A 20,538-nucleotide genomic window follows, 5' to 3' on the forward strand; every position below is an offset into this window, starting at 1 on the left:
CACGTTGACGTAGTCCTTGCAGATGTCCCGCGCCTCCTCCAGGGCGATGAGGACGAAGGCGGTGAGGGACACCTCGGGCTCGGCGCCCTCGTAACCTCCCTGCGGGAGAAACCGGGGGGCAAACGTCGGGATCGGGGTTTTCCCACCAAGGTGTCATCGGGGACACCCCAGCAAGTGTCCGTCCTTGACCGGTCTGAGGGACACCCAAGGGACACCCAGGGACACCCAGGGGACAGTCAAAGGACACCCAGGGACACCCAGGGACACCCAAGGGACACCCAAGGGACACCCAGGGACACCCAAGGGACACCCAAAGGACACCCAAGGGACACCCAGGGACACCCAGGGACACCCAGGGACACCCAGGGGACAGTCAAGGGACACCCAGGGACACCCAAGGGACACCCAAGGGACACCCAGGGACACCCAGGGGACAGTCAAGGGACACCCAAGGAATATCAAAAGAACATTTGACCTTCACCTGACCTTCACACAAGGACCACCCAAGGGATACCCAAGGGACAGTCAAGGGACACTCAAGGGACAGCCAAAGAACACCCAAGGGACACCCAAGGGACACCCAGGGACACCCAGTGACACCCAGGGGACAGTCAAGGGACACCCAAGGGACACCCAAGGGACACCCAGGGACACCCAGTGACACCCAGGGGACAGTCAAGGGACACCCAAGGGACAGCCAAAGAACACCCAAGGGACACCCAAGGGACACCCAGGGACACCCAGTGACACCCAGGGGACAGTCAAGGGACACCCAAGGGACACCCAAGGGGCATTTGACCTTCACCTGACCTTCATACAAGGAACACCTAAGGGACACCCAAAGAACATTCAAGGGACACTCAAGGGACACTCAAGGAACATCTAAAGGACATTTGACCTTTATCTGACCTTCACACAAGGACCACCCAAGGGACACCTAAGGGACACCTAAGGGGCATTTGACCTTCACCTGACCTTCATACAAGGAACACCTAAGGGACACCCAAAGAACATTCAAGGGACACCCAAAGGACACCCAAAGGACACCCAAGGGACACTCAAGGGACACCCAAGGAACACCTAAGGGACACTCAAGGGACATTTGACCTTCACCTGAACTTCATACAAAGAACATCTAAGGGACACCCAAAGAACATTCAAGGGACATTTGACCTTCACCTGACGTTCACACAAGGGACACTCAAGGGTCACCCAAAGGACACCCAAGGGACACCCAAGGGACATCCAAGGGACACCCAAGGAATATTTGACCTTCACACAAGGAACACCTAAGGGACACACAAGGGACACTCAAGGGACACCCGAGGAACATCGAAAGAACATTTGACCTTCACCTGACCTTCACACAAGGACCACCCAAGGGACACCCAAAGAACACCCAAGGGACATCCAAGGGACATTTGACCTTCACCTGACCTTCACCCCAGAGAAGTCCAAGGAACACCCCAAACCCACCCAAACTTCAGCCAAGGAACGCTCAAAGGATTCCTGAGGTCCACCTGACCTTCACCCGAGGGACACCCAGGAAATGCCCAAGGAGCACCCAAAATTCACCAAGGAACACCCAAAGTTCACCAAGGAACACCCGAAGTCCACCTGACCTTCACCCCAGAGAAGTCCAAGGAACACCCAAGGGAGGCCCAAGGAACACCCAAAATTCACCAAGGAACACCCAAAGTTCACCAGACCTTCACCCCAGAGAAGTCCAAGGAACACCCAAGGGAGGCCCAAGGAACGCCCAAAGTTCACCGAGAAACGCCCAAAGTCCACCTGACCTTCACCCAAGGAAACTCCAAGGAACACCCAAAGTTCACCAAGGAACACCCAAAGTCCACCTGACCTTCACCCCAAACCTCCCACCCTTCACCCAACCTCCCCCCGAGGTCCCCCAAGCTTCGTCCACCACCAGTGACCGTGCCGAGGTGTCCCTCCTACCACCATCTCCTTGTGGATGACGGCCGCGTCCTCCTGGAAGACGCCGTCCGGCTTCTGCTTTTTGAGGATGAGCCACTTGACGGGCCCGCAGATCTCGCCGTGCTCGATGTCCGTCAGCTTCCTGGCCATGGCGAACACCTTGACCACGTAGGCGGTCAACCTGGGGACGGGCACCGCTGAGTGTCGTGTGTCACCCGGTGTCACCGGGGCGGTGGCCGCGGCGGTGGGACCCTCACCAGGTGCTGGAGGGGCGGTTGATGAAGGCGGCGTAGGAGCTGTCGGGCTTGCGGAAGGCCAACTGCTGGGTGTAACCTGCCAGGAGATGGCCGCTGGTCAGCGGGAGGTGGTCAGTGGTGGCCGCAGGTCACCAATGTCCTCCCTACCACTGGACAATGCGAGGAGTGGCCAGCAGTGGCCTCAGGCCACCAATGTCCTCCAACCATTGGTCAACGCAAAGGATGGCCAGTGATGGATGGCTTAAGGCCACCAGTGTCCTCCAACGATTGGTCAGTGTGAGGGGTGGTCAGTGGTGGCTTCAGGCCACCAATGTCCTCCAACCATTGGTCAGCGTGAGGGGTGGTCAGCAGTGGCTTAAGGCCACCAATGTCCTCCCATGACTGGTCAGTGTGAGGGGTGGTCAGCAGTGGCTTAAGGCCACCAACGATTGGTCAGTGTGAGGGGTGGTCAGTGGTGGCTTTAGGTGACCAGCGTCCTCCAATCATTGGTCAGCGTGAGGGGTGGTCAGTAGTGGCTTAAGGCCACCAACGATTGGTCAGTGTGAGTGGTGGTCAGTGATGGCTTAAAGCCACCAATGTCCTCCAACCATTGGTCAGCGTGAGGGGTGGTCAGTGGTGGCTTTAGGTGACCAGTGTCCTCCAACCATTGGTCAGTGTGAGGGGTGGTCAGTGGTGGCTTAAGGCCACCAATGTTCTCCAACGATTGGTCAGTGGGAGGGGTGGTCAGTGGTGGCTTCAGGCCACCAACCATTGGTCAGTGTGAGTGGTGGTCAGTGATGGTTTAAGGCCACCAATGTCCTCCAACGATTGGTCAGTGTGGGGGTGGTCAGTGATGGCTTAAGGCCACCAATGTCCTCCAACCATTGGTCAGTGTAAGGGGTGGTCAGTGATGGCTTAAAGCCACCAATGTCCTCCAACGATTGGTCAGTGTAAGGGGTGGTCAGTAGTGGCTTTAGGCCACCAGTGTCCTCCAACCATTGGTCAGTGTGAGAGGTGGTCAGTGGTGGCTTTAGGCCACCAATGTCCTCCAATGATTGGTCAATGGATGGAGTGGGCAGTGGTGGCTTCAGGCCACCAACGCCCTCCAGCCATTGGTCAACACAAAGGTGTCCAGGAGACACCCAATGGACGCCCAAACTTCACCCAAGGGACACCCAAGGGACACCCAAAGAACACCCAAGGAACACCCAAGGTCCAGGGGTGTCTCCAGGCCACCAACACCTTCCAACCATTGGTCAACAGAAGGAGCGTCCAGGGGTGACCTCAGGCCACCAACCATTGGCCAACACAAGAGCCCCCACCCAAGCTGAGGAACCCTCAGGCCACCAACCTGCTCTGGAGACCACCCCAGTGCATCCCACCACTTTTGGGGCCGTTCCCACCATTTCTGGGGCCGTTCCCACCAGTTCCAAAAAGAGCGCCTCCTGCTCCTTTTGGGGTCATCCCCACCACTTTGGAGGACGTTCCCACCACTTTTGGGGACGCTCCTCCTCCTTTGGGGGTTGTTACCACTTTTGGGTCCATTCCCACCACTTTTGGGGCCGTTCCCACCACTTTTGGGGACGTTCCCAGGACTTTTGGGGATGTTCCCACCACTTCTGGGGATGTTTCCACCACTTTTGGGGCCGTTCCCACCACTTTTTGGACCTTTTGGGGCCATCACCACTTTTGGGGCCATTCCCACCGCTTTTGGGGCCGTTCCCACCACTTTGGGGACCTTCTGGGGCCGTCCCCACCTTTCTTGATGATCTCGATGGCCCCGGAGCGGCGGTCGATGCCGAAGTTCTCCCACTGCTGGGTGTTGTCCAGGTAGTGGACGGCGATGACCGTGGGGGTCAGGCCGATCATGTTCTGCTCCCCGCAGCCCGACGGGGTCACGATCAGGTGCTTCAGCTTGTCCCCGTTGATGGACTTCTCCACGATGATGGACACCGGGTTGCCTGGGGCAGAAAGGGACGTGTCACCCACCCCGGGATGTCCCACCAAGGTTGTCCCACCTCAATGGCCCATCCCGGATGTCCCACCCAGGTTGTCCCACCCAGAATGTCCCACCCCAATGTCCCACCCAGGCTGTCCCATCCAGGATGTCCCACCCAGCTTGTCTCACCTGGATGTCTCATCCAGGTTGTCCCACCCCGTTGTCCCACCCCAATATCCCACCCCGATGTCCCACCCCGATGTCCCACCCCGATGTCCCTCCCAGGATGTCCCACCACAATGTCCCACCCCGATGTCCCACCCAGGCTGTCCCATCCAGGATGTCCCACCCAGCTTGTCTCACCTGGATGTCTCAACCAGGTTGTCCCACCTGGGTTGTCCCACCCCAATGTCCCACCCAGATGTCCCACCCCGATGTCCCACCCCGATGTCCCTCCCAGAATGTCCCACCCCAATGTCCCACCCCAATGTCCCATCCAGGATGTCCCACCCCGATGTCCCACCCCGATGTCCCACCCAGATTTGTCCCCTCCAGGATGTCCCACACAGATGTCCCACCCAGAATGTCCCACCCCGATGTCCCACCCCAATGTCCCACCCAGAATGTCCCACTCCGAAGTCCCACCCCGGTGTCCCACCCAGGCTGTCCCCAGGTGTCCCCAGGTGTCCCCTCCCGCTGCTCACCCTGGATGCTGACTTTGGTCTCGGACTCGGTGTCGGGGACAATGTCCGAGAGGTCGGCGGCCTTCACCCGCTCCTCCTGCACCCCGTCTGTGCGGTGGGGTGGACACAGGTGACCCCACGTCCTCCCCGTGTCCCCCCCAGAGGTGACCCAGCCCCACCCACACCGGGGTGTCCCTTGTCCCTCCAGACCTTCTAGGGCCACCCCAGGATGTCCCTTCACCCTTGGGGTGCCCCAGTTCTGTGGTGGGATGTCCCTTGTCCTACAGGTTGTCCCAAACCTGACCTTGGGGGTATCTCCTTGGTCCCCAGAGATGTCCCCAACCCACAGTGGGACCTCCCTGGTGCCCAAAGATGTCCCCAACCCACAGTGAGAGTTCCCCTGTCCCCAAAGATGTCCCAAACCCACCCACAGTGGGAGTTCCCTTGTCCCCAGATGTCCCAAACCCACCCTGGGACCTCCCTGGTCCCCAGAAAAGTCCCAAAGTCACAGTGGGGGTTCCCCTGTCCCCAGAGATGTCCCAAAGTCACAGCTGGACATTCCTGGACCCCAAAGATGTCCCAAAGCCACCCTGGGACCTCTCCTGACTCCAGAGATGTCCCAAAGCCATAGTTGGACATTCCTGGTCCCCAAAGATGTCTCAAACCCACAGTGAGACCTCTCCTGTCCCCAGATGTCCCAAACCCACCCTGGGACCTCTCCTGTCCCCAGAGATGTCCCAAAGCCACAGTGAGACCTCTCCTGTCCCCAGAGATGTCCCAAACCCACCCTGGGACCTCTCCTGTCCCCAGAGATGTCCCAAAGCCACCCTGGGACCTCTCCTGTCCCCCAGATGTCACTCACTGACTCCCTTGTTCTCCGGGTCCAGCTCCACGATCTTCACCGTCTTCTCCAGCCGCATCCCCTCGGGCTGTGGGGCGGAGTCCCGCTGAGGGTGGGGCTGGGGCTGGGCTCCTCCCACCACAACCCCTCCCAGTATAAACCAGTGACACCCCAGTGACACGCTGGGACAAGGCCAGGAGGCCACACTCGGCCATCCTCACCTGTCCATCACTGTCACCAGCTCCCTTTCTGCCTGGCCAGTGTCCAGCCTGATGTCCACCAGTGCCACCAGGTCCCACCCTGATGTCCACCAGTGCCACCAGGTCCCTTTCTGCCTGGCCAGTGTCCATCCTGATGTCCATCAATGTCACCACCCATCCTGCTGTCCATCAGGGTCACCAGGTCCCTTTTTGTCCATCCTGATGTCCATCAGTGCCACCACCCAGCCTGCTGTCCATCAATGTCACCAGGTCCCTCTCCATCCCCTCTGCTGTCCACCAGTGCCACCAAGTCCGTCTCTGTCCATCCTGATGTCCATCAATGTCACCACCCAGCCTGATGTCCACCAGTGCCACCACTCATCTTGCTCTCCATAAGTGCCACCAGGTCCCAGCCTGCTGTCCCCTCTGCTGTCCATCAATGTCACCAGGTGCCTCTCTGTCTCCCCTGCTGTCCACCGGTGCCACCAGGTCCCCTTCTGTCCACCCTGCTGTCCACCAGTGCCACCACCCAGCCTGATGTCAGTCAGTGCCACCAGGTCCCACCCTGATGTCCAATAGTGTCACCAGGTCCCTCTCTGTCCACCCTGATGTCCATCAGTGCCACCAGGTCCCTCTCTGTCCATTCTGCTGTCCATCAATGTCACCAGGTCCCTTTCTGTCCATCCTGCTGCCCACCAGTGCCACCACCCAGCCTGATGTCCATCAATTTCACCACCCAGCCTGATGTCCACCAGTGCCACCAGGTCCCACCCTGATGTCCATAAGGGCCACCAGATCTCTTTCTGTCCATCCTGATGTCCATCAATGTCACCACCCACCCTGCTGCCCACCAGTGCCACCAGGTCCCAGCCTGCTGTCCCCTCTGCTGTCCATCAATGTCACCAGGTCCCTTTCTGTCCACCCTGATGTCCATCAGTGCCACCACCAATCCTGCTGCCCACCAGTGCCACCAGGTCCCTCTCTGTCACTCACCACCACCCGGAGCTTCTTCTTGACGCCGTCGCCCACGTACTGGTTGTAGACGGAGGCCTTGACCTCGATGTCCAGCAGCCCGAGCTTCAGGGGGACGATGACGAAGGACACGGTCCGCGAGGACTCGGCCTTCATCCGCAGCAGCTGCTGGAAGCGCTTCTTGGCCGTGGACGGGCTGCACAGGTCGGGGTTGTGCACCAGCTCCACCCGCACCTGGGGGACAGGTGGGCCCCGGGGTCACACCTGGGGGCCGGAGCGAGGTCACGGTGTCCCCAACAAGCTGTCCCTGACTGGGGGTCAGAGCGAGGTCACGGTGTCCCCAAGAACCTGTCCCTGACTGGGGACCAGAGCGAGGTCACGGTGTCCCCAAGAACCTGTCCCTGACTGGGGACCAGAGCGAGGTCACGGTGTCCCCAAGAACCTGTCCCCAAGAACCTGCCCCTGACTGGGGACCAGAGCGAGGTCACGGTGTCCCCAAGAACCTGTCCCCAATTGGGCCTGGAGCGAGGTCACGGTGTCCCTAAGAACCTGTCCCCAAGAACCTGTCCCTGACTGGGGCCTTTGGAGGTCACAGTGTCCCCAGGAGCCCTTCCCCAATTGGGGACCTTTGGAGGTCACGGTGTCCCCAAGAACCTGCCCCTGACTGGGGGTCAGAGCGAGGTCACGGTGTCCCCAAGAACCTGTCCCCAATTGGGCCTGGAGCGAGGTCACGGTGTCCCCAAGAACCTGTCCCTGACTGGGGCCTTTGGAGGTCACAGTGTCCCCAGGAGCCCATCCCCAATTGGGGACCTTTGGAGGTCACGGTGTCCCCAAGAACCTGTCCCCAATTGGGGACCTTTGGAGGTCACGGTGTCCCCAAGAACCTGTCCCCAATTGGGCCTGGAGCGAGGTCACGGTGTCCCCAAGAACCTGCCCCTGACTGGGGGTCAGAGCGAGGTCATGGTGTCCCCAAGAACCTGTCCCCAGTTCAGACCTTTGGAGGTCACGGTGTCCCCAAGAACCTGTCCCCAATTGGGCCTGGAGCGAGGTCACAATGTCCCCAAGAACCTGCCCCTGACTGAGGGTCAGAGCGAGGTCACGGTGTCCCCAAGAACCTGTCCCCAGTTCAGACCTTTGGAGGTCATGGTGTCCCCAAGAACCGGAGAGAGGTCACGGTGTCCCCAAGAACCCGTCCCCAATTGGGACCTTTGGAAGTCACGGTGTCCCAAGAACCTGTCCCCAGTTGGGACCTTTGGAGGTCACAGTGTCCCCAAGAACCTGTCCCCAACTAGGGCCTGGAGCGAGGTCACGGTGTCCCCAAGAACCTGTCCCCAGTTCAGACCTTTGGAGGTCACGGTGTCCCAAGAACCTGTCCCCAGCTGGGACCTTTGGAGGTCCCGGTGTCCCCAAGAACCCGTCCCCAGCTGGGACCTTTGGAGGTCACGGTGTCCCCAAGAACCCGTCCCCGACTGGGACCTTTGGAGGTCACGGTGTCCCCAGCAGCCCGTCCCCAGCTGGGACCTTTGGAGGTCACGGTGTCCCCAGGAGCCCGTCCCCAGCTGGGACCTTTGGAGGTCCCGGTGTCCCCAGGAGCCCGTCCCCGACTGACCATGATGTCCCGCAGCCAGTAGTTGTAGAGGATGGCGCGGATCTCCACCTGCTCGTTCCTCACCACCGAGTAGGGCAGCCGCAGGTCGAGGAAGAAATCCTTCCTCACCGTGATCTCGTAGGGGTCGGCCACGCACAGCCCTGGGGACACGGGGACACGTCACGACGGGGGGCTGGGGGACGCCTCAAGTGTCCCCAAGGTCACTTTGGAGGTGCCCAGAAGTCCAGGGAGGCCTCAGGAGGTTTAGGAGATCCACCAAGACCCACAGAGTCCTCCCAAGGTTTAGGAGACCCCTCGAATCCCAACGTTTAGGAGATTCCCTCAAGCTCCACGGACTCCTCCCAAGCTTCAGGGGACCCATCAAGACCCACGGAGTCCTCCCAAGGTTTGGAAGATCCTTGGAATCCCAAGAAGCCCCACAGAGGTTTAGGGGATCCGTCAAACCCCACGGAGTTCCCCCGAGTTCAGGAGATCCCCCGAATCCCATGGAATTCTCCCAAGCTTTAGGAGATCCCTCAAGATCCCTTCAAGATCCCTTGGATCCCAATAAACCCTACAAATGTTTAGGGGATCCATCAAACCCCACGGAGTTCCCCCAAGTTCGGGAGATCCCCTGAATCCCATGGAATTCTCCCAAGCTTCAGGAGATCCCCTGAATCCCAAGGAATTCTCCCAAGCTTTAGGAGATCCCCCGAATCCCAAGGAATCCTCCCAAGCTTTAGGAGATCCCTCAAATCCCAAAGATGGTCACCCAGCTTTGGGGCATCTCCCGCTCAGATTTTTGGGGGTCCCTCAAATCCCAGCGATCTCCTCCAGGCTTTAGGGGACCCGTCAGGTCTTGGGGACCCCCACCCGAAGGTTTGGGGACATTCTGCTGACCCCAGGACCCCCCAGGACCCCCGTGAGCCCGTACCTTTGGAGGGGGACAGGCTGACGGCCAGGACCTCCCAGGTGGTGATGGAGTCCTTCAGGTACACGGGCACCGTCTTGGCCGAGACCCTGGAGGGGACAGGAGTGACCAGGGAGTGACCAAGGAGTGACCAGTGAGTGACCAGGGAGTGACCAGGGAGTGACCAGGGGGTGACCAAGGAGTGACCAAGGAGTGACCAGGGAGTGACCAGGGAGTGACCAAGGAGTGACCAGGGAGTGACCGAGGAGTGACCAGGGAGTGACCAGGGAGTGACCAAGGAGTGACCAGGGAGTGACCCAAGAGTGACCCAGGAGTGACCAAGGAGTGACCAGGGAGTGACCAGGGGGTGACCAGGGAGTGACCAAGGAGTGACCAAAGAGTGACCAGGGAGTGACCAGGGGGTGACCAGGGAGTGACCAAAGAGTGACCAGGGAGTGACCAAGGAGTGACCAGGGAGTGACCAAGGAGTGACCAAGGAGTGACCAGGGAGTGACCGAGGAGTGACCAGAGAGTGACCAAGGAGTGACCAGGGAGTGACCAGGGAGTGACCAGGGAGTGACCCAGGAGTGACCAGGGAGTGACCAGGGAGTGACCAGGGAGTGACCAAGGAGTGACCAGGGAGTGACCGAGGAGTGACCAGGGAGTGACCAAGGAGTGACCAAGGAGTGACCAGGGAGTGACCAGGGAGTGACCAAGGAGTGACCAGGGAGTGACCGAGGAGTGACCAGGGAGTGACCAAGGAGTGACCAAGGAGTGACCAGGGAGTGACCGAGGAGTGACCAGGGAGTGACCAAGGAGTGACCAAGGAGTGACCAGGGAGTGACCGAGGAGTGACCAGGGAGTGACCAAGGAGTGACCAGGGAGTGACCAGGGAGTGACCAAGGGAGTCACGGCCCACCCCAGGCCAGGCTCAGGAGGTGTCACCACGGGACATTCCTGTCCCCAAAGATGTCCCAGACCCACAGTGACATCTCCCTGGTCCCCAAAGATGTCCCAGACCCACAGCTGGACATTCCTGGTCCCCACAGGTGTCCCAGACCCACAGAGACCCCCCCAGCAGCACCAGGAGCTTGGGGATGACCCCTGAGGGGACCGAGGAGTCCTGAGGATGGTCCGGGAGGTCAGCGGTGACCTTTGTCTGGATTTGGGGGTGGCCAGAGATGTCCGAGGTGGATGGGGACAGGGTGGCCATGGCCATGAGGTGACAGGGTGGTGGCCTGGGGTCCCCAGAGATGTCTGAGGTGGACAGGGTGAGCACGGCCGTGGGGTGACAGGGCGGTGGCCCAGGGTCCCCAGAGATGTCTGAGGTGGACAGGGTGACCATGAGGTGACAGGGCGGTGGCCTGGGGTCCCCAGAGATGTCCGAGGTGGACAGGGACAGGGTGGCCATGAGGTGACAGGGCAGTGGCCCGGGGTCCCCAGAGATGTCCGAGGTGGACAGAGTGACCATGAGGTGACAGGGTGGTGGCCCGGGGTCCCCAGAGATGTCCAAGGTGGACAGGGTGACCATGAGGTGACAGGGCGGTGGCCTGGGGTCCCCAGGCTCACCCCAGCCTGCCCTGGTTGAGGTGGACAGGGTGACCATGGCCATGAGGTGACAGAGTGGTGAAACCGGGGTCCCCAGAGATGTCCAAGGTGGACAGGGTGACCATGAGGTGACAGGGCGGTGACACCGCGGTCCCCAGGCTCACCCCAGGTCGTTGGGTGGCTCGTTCAGCTGCTCCACCTGCCACATCCAGCTCTCGGGGAAGAGGCTCCTGGAGATGATCTCGGAGTCGGACAAGAAGAAGTCGTCGTCCTCCTGGCCTGGGGGTGGTGGTGGCATCGGCCCTCGCGATTGGGGACGCGCGGCTGCCAGCCCTGAGCGGAGCCGCTATCACCCCGGCGCCGCCACTGCCACCCCAGTGTCACCTAGTGTCACCCCGCTGTCACCCATGTCACCCCAGCGCCGCCACTGCCACCCCAGTGTCACCCATGTCACCCCGATGTCACCCATGTCACCCCGGTGTCACCCATGTCATCCTGTGTCACCTAGTGTCACCCCGGCGCCGCCACTGCCACCCCAGTGTCACCTAGTGTCACCCCGCTGTCACCCATGTCACCCCGGCGCCGCCACTGTCACCCCAGTGTCACCCTGCTGTCACCCATGTCACCCCGGTGTCACCCATGTCATCCTGTGTCACCTAGTGTCACCCCGGCGCTGCCACTGTCACCCCAGTGTCACCCCAGTGTCACCCCGGTGTCACCCATGTCATCCTGTGTCACCTAGTGTCACCCCGGCGCTGCCACTGTCACCCCAGTGTCACCCCAGTGTCACCCCCGGTGTCACCCATGTCATCCTGTGTCACCTAGTGTCACCCCGGCGCTGCCACTGCCACCCCAGTGTCACCCCGGTGTCACCCCGGTGTCACCCATGTCACCCCGGTGTCACCCATGTCATCCTGTGTCACCTAGTGTCACCCCGGCACTGCCACTGTCACCCCAGTGTCACCTAGTGTCACTCCAGTGTCACCCATGTCACTCCGGTGTCATCCATGTCATCCTGTGTCACCTAGTGTCACCCCAGCACTGCCACTGTCACCCCAGTGTCACCCCGGTGTCACCCCGCTGTCACCCATGTCACCCTGGTGCCACCACTGCCACCCCGCTGTCACCCATGTCACCCCGATGTCACCCATGTTACTCCGGTGTCACTCATGTCATCCTGTGTCACCTAGTGTCACCCCGGCGCTGCCACTGCCACCCCAGTGTCACCCTGGTGTCACCCTGCTGTCACCCATGTCACTCCGGTGTCACCCATGTCATCCTGTGTCACCTAGTGTCACCCCGGCGCTGCCACTGCCACCCCAGTGTCACCCCGGTGTCACCCCGGTGTCACCCATGTCACCCCAATGTCACCCATGTTACTCCGGTGTCACCTTGGTGTCACCCCGGTGTCACCCATGTCACCCCGGTGTCACCCCAGCGCTGTCAGTGTCAGCCCGGCGCCGCCACTGCCACCCCGCTGTCACCCATGTTACCCCAGTGTCACCCTGGTATCACTCCGGCACCATCACTGTCACCTCGCTGTCACCCATGTTACTCCAGTGTCACCCACGTCACCCCAGTGTTACCCCAGTGTCACCTAGGTGTCACCCATGTCACCGTGTCACCTAGTGTCACCCCGGAATCACCCCAGTATCACCCTGGTGTCACCCATGTTACCCCAGTGTCACCCATGTCACCCCAGTGTTACCCCAGTGTCACCCCGGTGTCACCCCGGTGTCACCCCAGTGTCACCCATGTCACCGTGTCACCTAGTGTCACCCCGATGTCACCCTAGCACCACCACTGCCACCCCGGTGTCACCCCAGTGTCACCCCAGTGTCACCGCGGTGTCACCCCGGCGCCACCACTGCCACCCCGGTGTCACCCCAGTGTCACCCCAGTGTCACTCTGGTGTCACCCCAGCACCACCACTGCCACCCCGGTGTCACCCCGGTGTCACCCCCAGTGTCACCCCAGTGTCACCCGGTGTCACCCCAGCACCACCACTGCCACCCCGGTGTCACCCCAGTGTCACCCCAGTGTCACCCCAGTGTCACCCTGGTGTCACCCCGGCGCCACCACTGCCACCCCGGTGTCACCCCAGTGTCACCCCAGTGTCACCGCGGTGTCACCCCGGCGCCACCACTGCCACCTCGGTGTCACCCCGGTGTCACCCCGGTGTCACCCCGGTGTCACCCATGTCACCGTGTCACCTAGTGTCACCCCGGAATCACCCCGGTATCACCCTGGTATCAACCCCAGTATCACCCCAGTGCCACCACTGCCACCCCAGTGTCACCTCGGTGTCACCTCAGTGTCACCCATGTCACCGTGTGTCACCTAGTGTCACCCTGGTATCACCTCGGTGCCACCACTGTCACCCCGGTGTCACCCATGTCACCCCAGTGTCACCCATGTCACCCTGTGTCACCTAGTGTCACCCCAGTGTCACCCGGTGTCACCCCGGCGCCACCACTGCCACCCCGGTGTCACCCCAGTGTCACCCAGTGTCATCCCAGCACCGCCACTGTCACGCTGGTGTCACATGGTGCCACCCCAGTGTCACCCAGTGTTACTCAGTGTCACCCCAGCATCACCCCAGCACCACCACTGCCACCCTGGTATTACCCCAGTGTCACCCAGTGTCCCCCTGGAGCCACCACTGTCACCCCAGTGTCACCGCGGTGTCACCCATGTCACCCCGGTGTCACCCCGGTGTCACCCCGGTGTCACCCATGTCACCATGTCACCTAGTGTCACCCCGGAATCACCCCGGTGTCACCCCAGCACCACCACTGCCCCCCCGGTGTCACCCCAGTGTCACCCAGTGTCACCCGGTGTCACCCATGTCCCCCACTGTCACCTAATGTCACCCTAGCACCACCACTGTCACCCAGTGTCACCCTGGTGTCACCCTGGTGTCACCCTGGTGTCACCCTGGCACCACCACTGTCACCCCGGTGTCACCCCAGTGTCACCCATGTCACCCCAGTGCCACCACTGCCACCCCAGTGTCACCCCAGTGTCACCCAGTGTCATCCCAGCACCGCCACTGTCACCCTGGTGTCACCTGGTGCCACCCCAGTGTCACCTCGGTGTCACCCAGTGTTACCCAGTGTCACCCCAGCATCACCCCAGCACCACCACTGCCACCCCGGTGTCACCCCAGTGTCACCCAGTGTCACCCCGGTGTCACCCCGGTGTCACCCTGGCACCGCCATTGCCACTCTGCTGTCACCCATGTCACCCCGGTGTCACCCCAGTGCCACCACTGTCACCTCGGTGTCACCCCAGTGTCACCCCAGTGTCACCCGGTGTCACCCCGGCGCCACCACTGCCACCCCGGTGTCACCCATGTCACCCAGTGTCACCCGGTGTCACCCCAGTGCCACCACTGCCACCCCGGTGTCACCCCAGTGTCACCCAGTGTCATCCCAGCACCGCCACTGTCACCCTGGTGTCACCTGGTGCCACCCCAGTGTCACCTCGGTGTCACCCAGTGTTACCCAGTGTCACCCCAGCATCACCCCAGCACCACCACTGCCACCCCGGTGTCACCCCAGCGCCACCACTGTCACCTCGGTGTCACCCCAGTGTCAGCCGGTGTCACCCCAGCACCACCCCGGTGTCACCCCAGTGTCACCGCAGTGTCACCGCGGTGTCACCTCGATGTCCCCAGCCCCTCTCCCGCCCCTGCCCGTCCCCACACTTGCTTCTGGCCAGGCCGATGCTGGGGGACAGGTTCTGCTGCTGGCGCTTGGCCGTGATGTAGCGGCAGCAGTCGAGGAAGGCGCGGACGCAGGCGTCGCCCTCCTGGATGTAGCCGCTCCTGCGCTCGCAGCTGTGCCCCATCGGGTTCTCCTTCATCCCGTCCTCGCAGCACCGCCGCTCCAGCCGCTCCGAGTACTCGGCCACTGCCGGACGGCGGGGGTGTGGGACACGCCGGGGCCCTCGGGGACACTGGGGGCACTCGGGGACACTGGGGGCACTCAGGGACACTGGACACAGGACACTCTGGGGGCACTCGGGGACACTGGGGGCACTCGGGGACACTGGGGGCACTCGGGGACACGCTGGGGGCACTCGGGGACACTGGGGGCACTCAGGGACACGCTGGGGGCACTCGGGGACATGGGACACGGGACACTGGGGGCACTCGGGGACATGGGACACGGGACACGCTGGGGCACTCGGGGACACTGGGGACACTCGGGGACACTCTGGGGGCACTCGGGGACACGCTGGGGACACTCGGGGACACTGGGGGCACTCGGGGCACTCAGGGACACGGGACACTGGGGGCACTCGGGGACACGGGACACGGGACACACTGGGGGCACTCGGGGACACTGGGGGCACTCGGGACACTGGGGGCACTCGGGGACACGGGACACTGGGGGCACTCGGGGACACGGGACACTGGTGGCCCTCGGGGTCATGGGACATGCTGGTGGCCCTCAGGGACACGGGACACACTGGTGGCCCTCACCGACATGGGACACTGGTATTGACTGGGACATGGGACACGCTGGTGGCTCTCAGGGACATGGGACACGCTACTGGTGCTCAGGGACATGGGACACTGGTATTGACTGGGACATGGGACATGGGACACGCTGGTGGCCCTCAGGGATGTGGGACACCTTGACAGTCACAGGGACAAGGGACACCCGGTGATTTTGGGGACAAGGGACACCCTGGTGATTTTGGGGACAAGGGACACGCTGGTGACCCTGGGGGCACAGGACACCCTGGTGGCCCTGGGGACAAGGGACACGCCGCGGTGCCACCTACCCTTGGTGCCCTTGTACTCGGCGAGTGCCAGCGAGCGGCGCTTGCGTTTGGCCGGCTGGGGACACAGGACCTCTGGGGACACAGGGGACACCAGTCAGGACCCCACCGTGTCCTGGGTGCCACATCCCAGAGTTCAGGGTCACCGCCCCATCCCCGAGGTGTCACCTCCCCTGTCCCTGATGTGTCACATCCCTGAGGTGTCACCATCCCCCTAAATGTCACCTCCCCTATCCCCGAGGTGTCACCTCCCCTGTCCCTGAAGTGTCACCCTGGCCCATGCCTGAGGTGTCACATCCCTGAGGTGTCACCTTCCCTGTCCCCGATGTGTCATCTGCCCCATCCCTGAGGTGTCACCTCTCCTGTCCCTGAAGTGTCACCCCGGCCCGCGCCTGAAATGTCACATCCCTGAGGTGTCACCTCTCCTGTCCCTGAAGTGTCACCCCGGCCCACGCCTGAAATGTCACATCCCTGAGGTGTCACCATGCCCCTAAATGTCACCTCCTCCATCCCCAAGGTGTCACCTCCCCTGTCCCCAATGTGTCACCCTGGCCCACTCCTGAAATGTCACATCCCTGAGGTGTCACCTCCCCTGTCCCCGATGTGTCACCCCGGCCCACTCCTGAAATGTCACATCCCTGAGGTGTCACCATCTCCCTAAATGTCACCTCCCCCATCCCTGAGGTGCCACCTGCCCCGTCCCCAAGGTGCCACATCCCTGAGGTGTCACCACCGCTGTTCTTGAGGTGTCACCTCCCCACCCCCGAGGTGTCACCATCCCCATTCCCTTAAACGTCACGTCCCCCATCCCTGAAGTGTCACCTCCCCATCCCCAAGGTGCCACCTCCCCTGTCCCTGAGGTGCCACATGCTTGAAGTGCCACCTCCTCCATCCCTGAGATGTCACCTGCCCCATCTCTAAATGTCACCTTCCCCACCCCTGAGATGTCACCTCCTCCACCCCCTGTCACCCGCCCCATCCCTGAGGTGCCACCCCATGTCCCCGAGGTGCCACCAGGGCTGTCCCCGGTCCTACCTGAGCGCTGGGGCGTGGTCACCTGGACGTTGGTGGCCAGGCTCAGGCCAGCGTCCGTGAAGACCCCGATGTTGTCCCTGCCACTGCCCGGCGTGCAGCCGATGTCACTTTTCTCCACCGTGTCCCAAACCTGCGTCCACAGGGGACAGCTGTGACGGCCACTGCCACCACTCAGGGGTGATGGGGACAGCTGTGACAGCCACTGCCACCACTCAGGGTGATGGGGACAGGGACAGCTGTGACAGCCACTGCCACCACCCGGGGGTGATGGGGACAGCTGTGACAGCCACTGCCACCACCCAGGGACAGTGGGGACAGGGACAGCTGTGACAGCCACTGCCACCACCCGGGGTGATGGGGACAGGGACAGCTGTGACAGCCACTGCCACCACTCAGGGGTGATGGGGACAGCTGTGACAGCCACTGCCACCATTCAGGGGTGATGGGGACAGTCATGATGGCCACTGCCACCACCCGGGGGTGATGGGGACAGGGACAGCTGTGACGGCCACTGCCACCACTCAGGGACAGTGGGGACAGGGACAGCTGAGACAGCCACTGCCACCACTCAGGGTGATGGGGACAGGGACAGCTGTGACAGCCACTGCCACCACTCAGGGACAGTGGGGACAGGGACAGCTGAGACAGCCACTGCCACCACCCAGAGATGATGGGGACAGGGACAGCTGAGACAGCCACTGCCACCACCCGGGGTGATGGGGACAGCTGTGACAGCCACTGCCACCACTCAGGGGTGATGGGGACAGCTGTGACAGCCACTGCCACCACCCAGGGACAGTGGGGACAGGGACAGCTGTGACACTCACTGCCACCACCCAGGGTGATGGGGACAGGGACAGCTGTGACAGCCACTGCCACCACCCGGGGTGATGGGGACAGCTGAGACAGCCACTGCCACCACCCGGGGTGATGGGGACAGCAGGACAGGTGTGACAGCCACTGCCACCACCCAGGGGTGATGGGGACAGTCATGACGGCCACCACCAGCGGACAGCAGGGACGGGGACAACCACGATTGTCACCACCAGGGGACAGCAGGACAGCCGCGACACTCACTGCCATCATTCAAGGACAGCGGGGACAGGGACAGCTGTGACAGCCACCACCAGGGGACAGCAGGGAGAGGGACAACCACGATGGCCACCACCCAGGGACAGGGGGGACAGGGACAGCTGCTGATGGCCACCACCCAGGGGTGATGGGGACAGCCATGACGGCCACCACCAGCGGACAGCAGGGATGGGGACGACCACGATTGTCACCGTCAGGGGACAGCAGGGACAGCCGTGCCGGCCACCAGCAGGGGACAGCGGGGACAGGGCCACCCACCCGTGTCTGGGTGAGCTTGTTCCTCTTGCTGATGACGAAGACGCCCTTGTCCACGGCCACCAGCCCCACGTGCGCCTTGTGGTCGCCCTCGATGCGCAGCTTCATCGGTGTCCCCGGCTCCTGGACGCGGTTGTCACTTTCTGCCGCCCCCTTCACCACCAGCTGCCACACACACGGGGGGTGGTGTCCCCAGGGTGTCCCCAGGTGCCATCTCTGTCCCCACTGCCACCACCACGGGGGACACCGAGACCTCCCGGGGCAGCTGGTGGCCACAGGTTTTGTGTCTGGGTCACCACTGGGTCACCAGGGCCACCAGGGCCACCCAGGGGATGTCCAAGCTCCTCAGGGAGTGTCCAAATCCACCCAGGTGACACCAAATCCCCACCAGGTGCCTCGATGTCCCCTCAAGCCCTCCCAAAGGTCCCCAACGACCTCGAGGTCTCCCTGAACCCTTCCAAAGGTCCCACAGATCCCTCAAGGACCCCACAGATCCCTCAATGTCCCCCCAAGTCCTTTCAAGGGTCCCTCAAGAGTCCCCCAAACCTTTCCAAAGGTCCCCCAAGACCTTCAGGGCCCCTCCAGGTCCCTCAAGGCCACCCCCGGGTCCCTCAAGGTCCCCCCAAGCCCCTCAAGGACCTCTCAAACCCCTCAGGGGTCCCCCAAACCCTTCCAAAAGTCCCTCAAGAGGTCCCCAAAACCATCAAAAGCCCCCCCAGGTCGCTCAAGGCCACCCAAACCCCTCAAGGACCTCCCAGACCCTCAAGGGCCACCTCAAGGACCACGCCGGCCACCACCGAGGCCACCACCCGAAGGTCCCCAAGCCCCTCCCCGTGGCCATCTGGGGACACTGACGGTGCCCATGCAGGTGTCCTTGACGTCCACCCAGATGGAGTCGGCCACGATCTCGCCGGGCAGCACGAAGTAATAGGCCACCACCCGGAAGGACGGGATGAGGTCAGGGGTCACGGGCAGGGTCATGGTCACCAGGCTCTGGCCAGGCTCGTGCCGCTGCCGGCCGGCGCGGAGGATGCGGCCCTTGCTCATGATCTGACAGAGACAACGCCCTTGGTGGACACCTGGACCTCCACGTGGTCAAGCTTGGTGGACACCTGGATGTCCAGGTGGTTGAGCTTGGTGGACACCTGGACGTCCAGGTAGTCAAGCTTGGTGGTCACCTGGATGTCCAGGTGGTCCATCTTGGTGGCCACCTGGACCTAAATGTGGTCAAGCTTGGTGGCCCCATGATTATCCAGGTGGTCCAGCTTGGTGGCCACCTGGACCTAAATGTGGTCAAGCTTGGTGGCCACCTGGACCTCCAGGCAGTTGAGCTTGGTGGTCACCTGGATGTCCAGGTGGTCAAGCTTGGTGGACACCTGGATGTCCAGGTGGTCCATCTTGGTGGTCACCTGGACCTAAATGTGGTCCATCTTGGTGGCCACCTGACCATCCAGGCGGTCCAGCCGTGTGACCAGCGGCCACCCACGGGTACCCACCAGGTAGGTGAAGAAGGGGACGGAGTTGCGGACTTCGTTGTTGTTGGTCTTGAGGTGGAAGTTGACGGCCAGGCTGTCCCCGGGCTGCAGCTCGTTGGTGTCCACGGCCAGGTGCAGGAAGTTTCCGGAGCTGCCCTGGCTGCGGTAGGCCTGGGCCGTCATCTGCCGCGAGGCCTGGCGCTCCGCCGGCAGCCCGGGCTGGGCCGTGCGCACCTGGGACGGGGACACGGGGACACGGGGACACGCGGTCAGCGGGGAGGGACACGGGAGTGGGCGGGGTCAGCATGGAGAGCTTGGAGATCATAGAGGTTCTCCATGGAGGGCTTGGAGATCATAGAGGTTCCATGGAGGGCTTGGAATCATGGAGGGCTTGGCCATCATGGAGGGCTTGGCCATCGTGGGGGTGTGATGGCCACCACAGAGGTCTTGGCCACCACAGAGGTCTTGGCCATCATGGAGGACTTGGCCATCATGGAGGTCTTGGCCATCGTGGAGATGTGTTGGCCACCACAGAGGTCTTGGCCATCGTGGGGTGTCTTGGCCACCACAGAGGTCTTGGCCATCGTGGGGGTGTCTTGGCCACCACAGAGGTCTTGGCCACCACAGAGGTCTTGGCCATCGTGGGGTGTCTTGGCCACCACAGAGGTCTTGGCCACCACAGAGGTCTTGGCCATCATGGAGGTCTTGGCCACCACAGAGGTCTTGGCCATCGTGAGGTGTGTTGGCCACCACAGAGGTCTTGGCCACCACAGAGGTCTTGGCCATCGTGGGGTGTCTTGGCCACCACAGAGGTCTTGGCCATCATGGAGGACTTGGCCACCACAGAGGTCTTGGCCATCGTGGAGGTGTCTTGGCCACCACAGAGGTCTTGGCCATCATGGAGGACTTGGCCACCACAGAGGTCTTGGCCATCGTGGAGGTGTCTTGGCCATCGTGGAGATGTGTTGGCCACCACAGAGGTCTTGGCCATCATGGAAGGTTTGGAAATCATAGAGGTTCCATGGAAGTCTTGGCCAC

General features: G+C 62.1%; 1 protein-coding gene across 3 annotated transcripts in view; it reads right to left on the bottom strand.

Annotated features, from left to right (window-relative positions):
* C3 (complement C3) overlaps positions 1 to 20,538 on the bottom strand; it is a 59,437-nt gene that overhangs the window by 17,863 nt on the left and 21,036 nt on the right. For 2 of the 3 annotated variants that reach the window (XM_066340089.1, XM_066340087.1), the window contains exons 12-27: positions 19,522 to 19,734; positions 18,881 to 19,075; positions 18,029 to 18,190; positions 16,679 to 16,808; positions 15,647 to 15,718; positions 14,566 to 14,766; positions 11,017 to 11,185; positions 9,329 to 9,414; positions 8,416 to 8,555; positions 6,828 to 7,040; positions 5,656 to 5,722; positions 4,815 to 4,901; positions 3,929 to 4,132; positions 2,193 to 2,268; positions 1,957 to 2,116; positions 4 to 99 (exon numbers count right to left, since the gene is read on the bottom strand). In XM_066340089.1, the coding sequence (XP_066196186.1) occupies positions 4 to 99; positions 1,957 to 2,116; positions 2,193 to 2,268; positions 3,929 to 4,132; positions 4,815 to 4,901; positions 5,656 to 5,722; positions 6,828 to 7,040; positions 8,416 to 8,555; positions 9,329 to 9,414; positions 11,017 to 11,185; positions 14,566 to 14,766; positions 15,647 to 15,718; positions 16,679 to 16,808; positions 18,029 to 18,190; positions 18,881 to 19,075; positions 19,522 to 19,734 (2,271 nt within the window). The remainder of the gene's footprint in view (positions 1 to 3; positions 100 to 1,956; positions 2,117 to 2,192; positions 2,269 to 3,928; positions 4,133 to 4,814; positions 4,902 to 5,655; positions 5,723 to 6,827; positions 7,041 to 8,415; positions 8,556 to 9,328; positions 9,415 to 11,016; positions 11,186 to 14,565; positions 14,767 to 15,646; positions 15,719 to 16,678; positions 16,809 to 18,028; positions 18,191 to 18,880; positions 19,076 to 19,521; positions 19,735 to 20,538) is intronic. The other variant, XM_066340088.1, reaches the window with a different exon arrangement.

This window comes from Sylvia atricapilla, unplaced genomic scaffold (assembly GCF_009819655.1).
Source record: "Sylvia atricapilla isolate bSylAtr1 unplaced genomic scaffold, bSylAtr1.pri scaffold_100_arrow_ctg1, whole genome shotgun sequence".
In the NCBI taxonomy this organism is placed as follows: Eukaryota; Metazoa; Chordata; class Aves; order Passeriformes; family Sylviidae; genus Sylvia; species Sylvia atricapilla.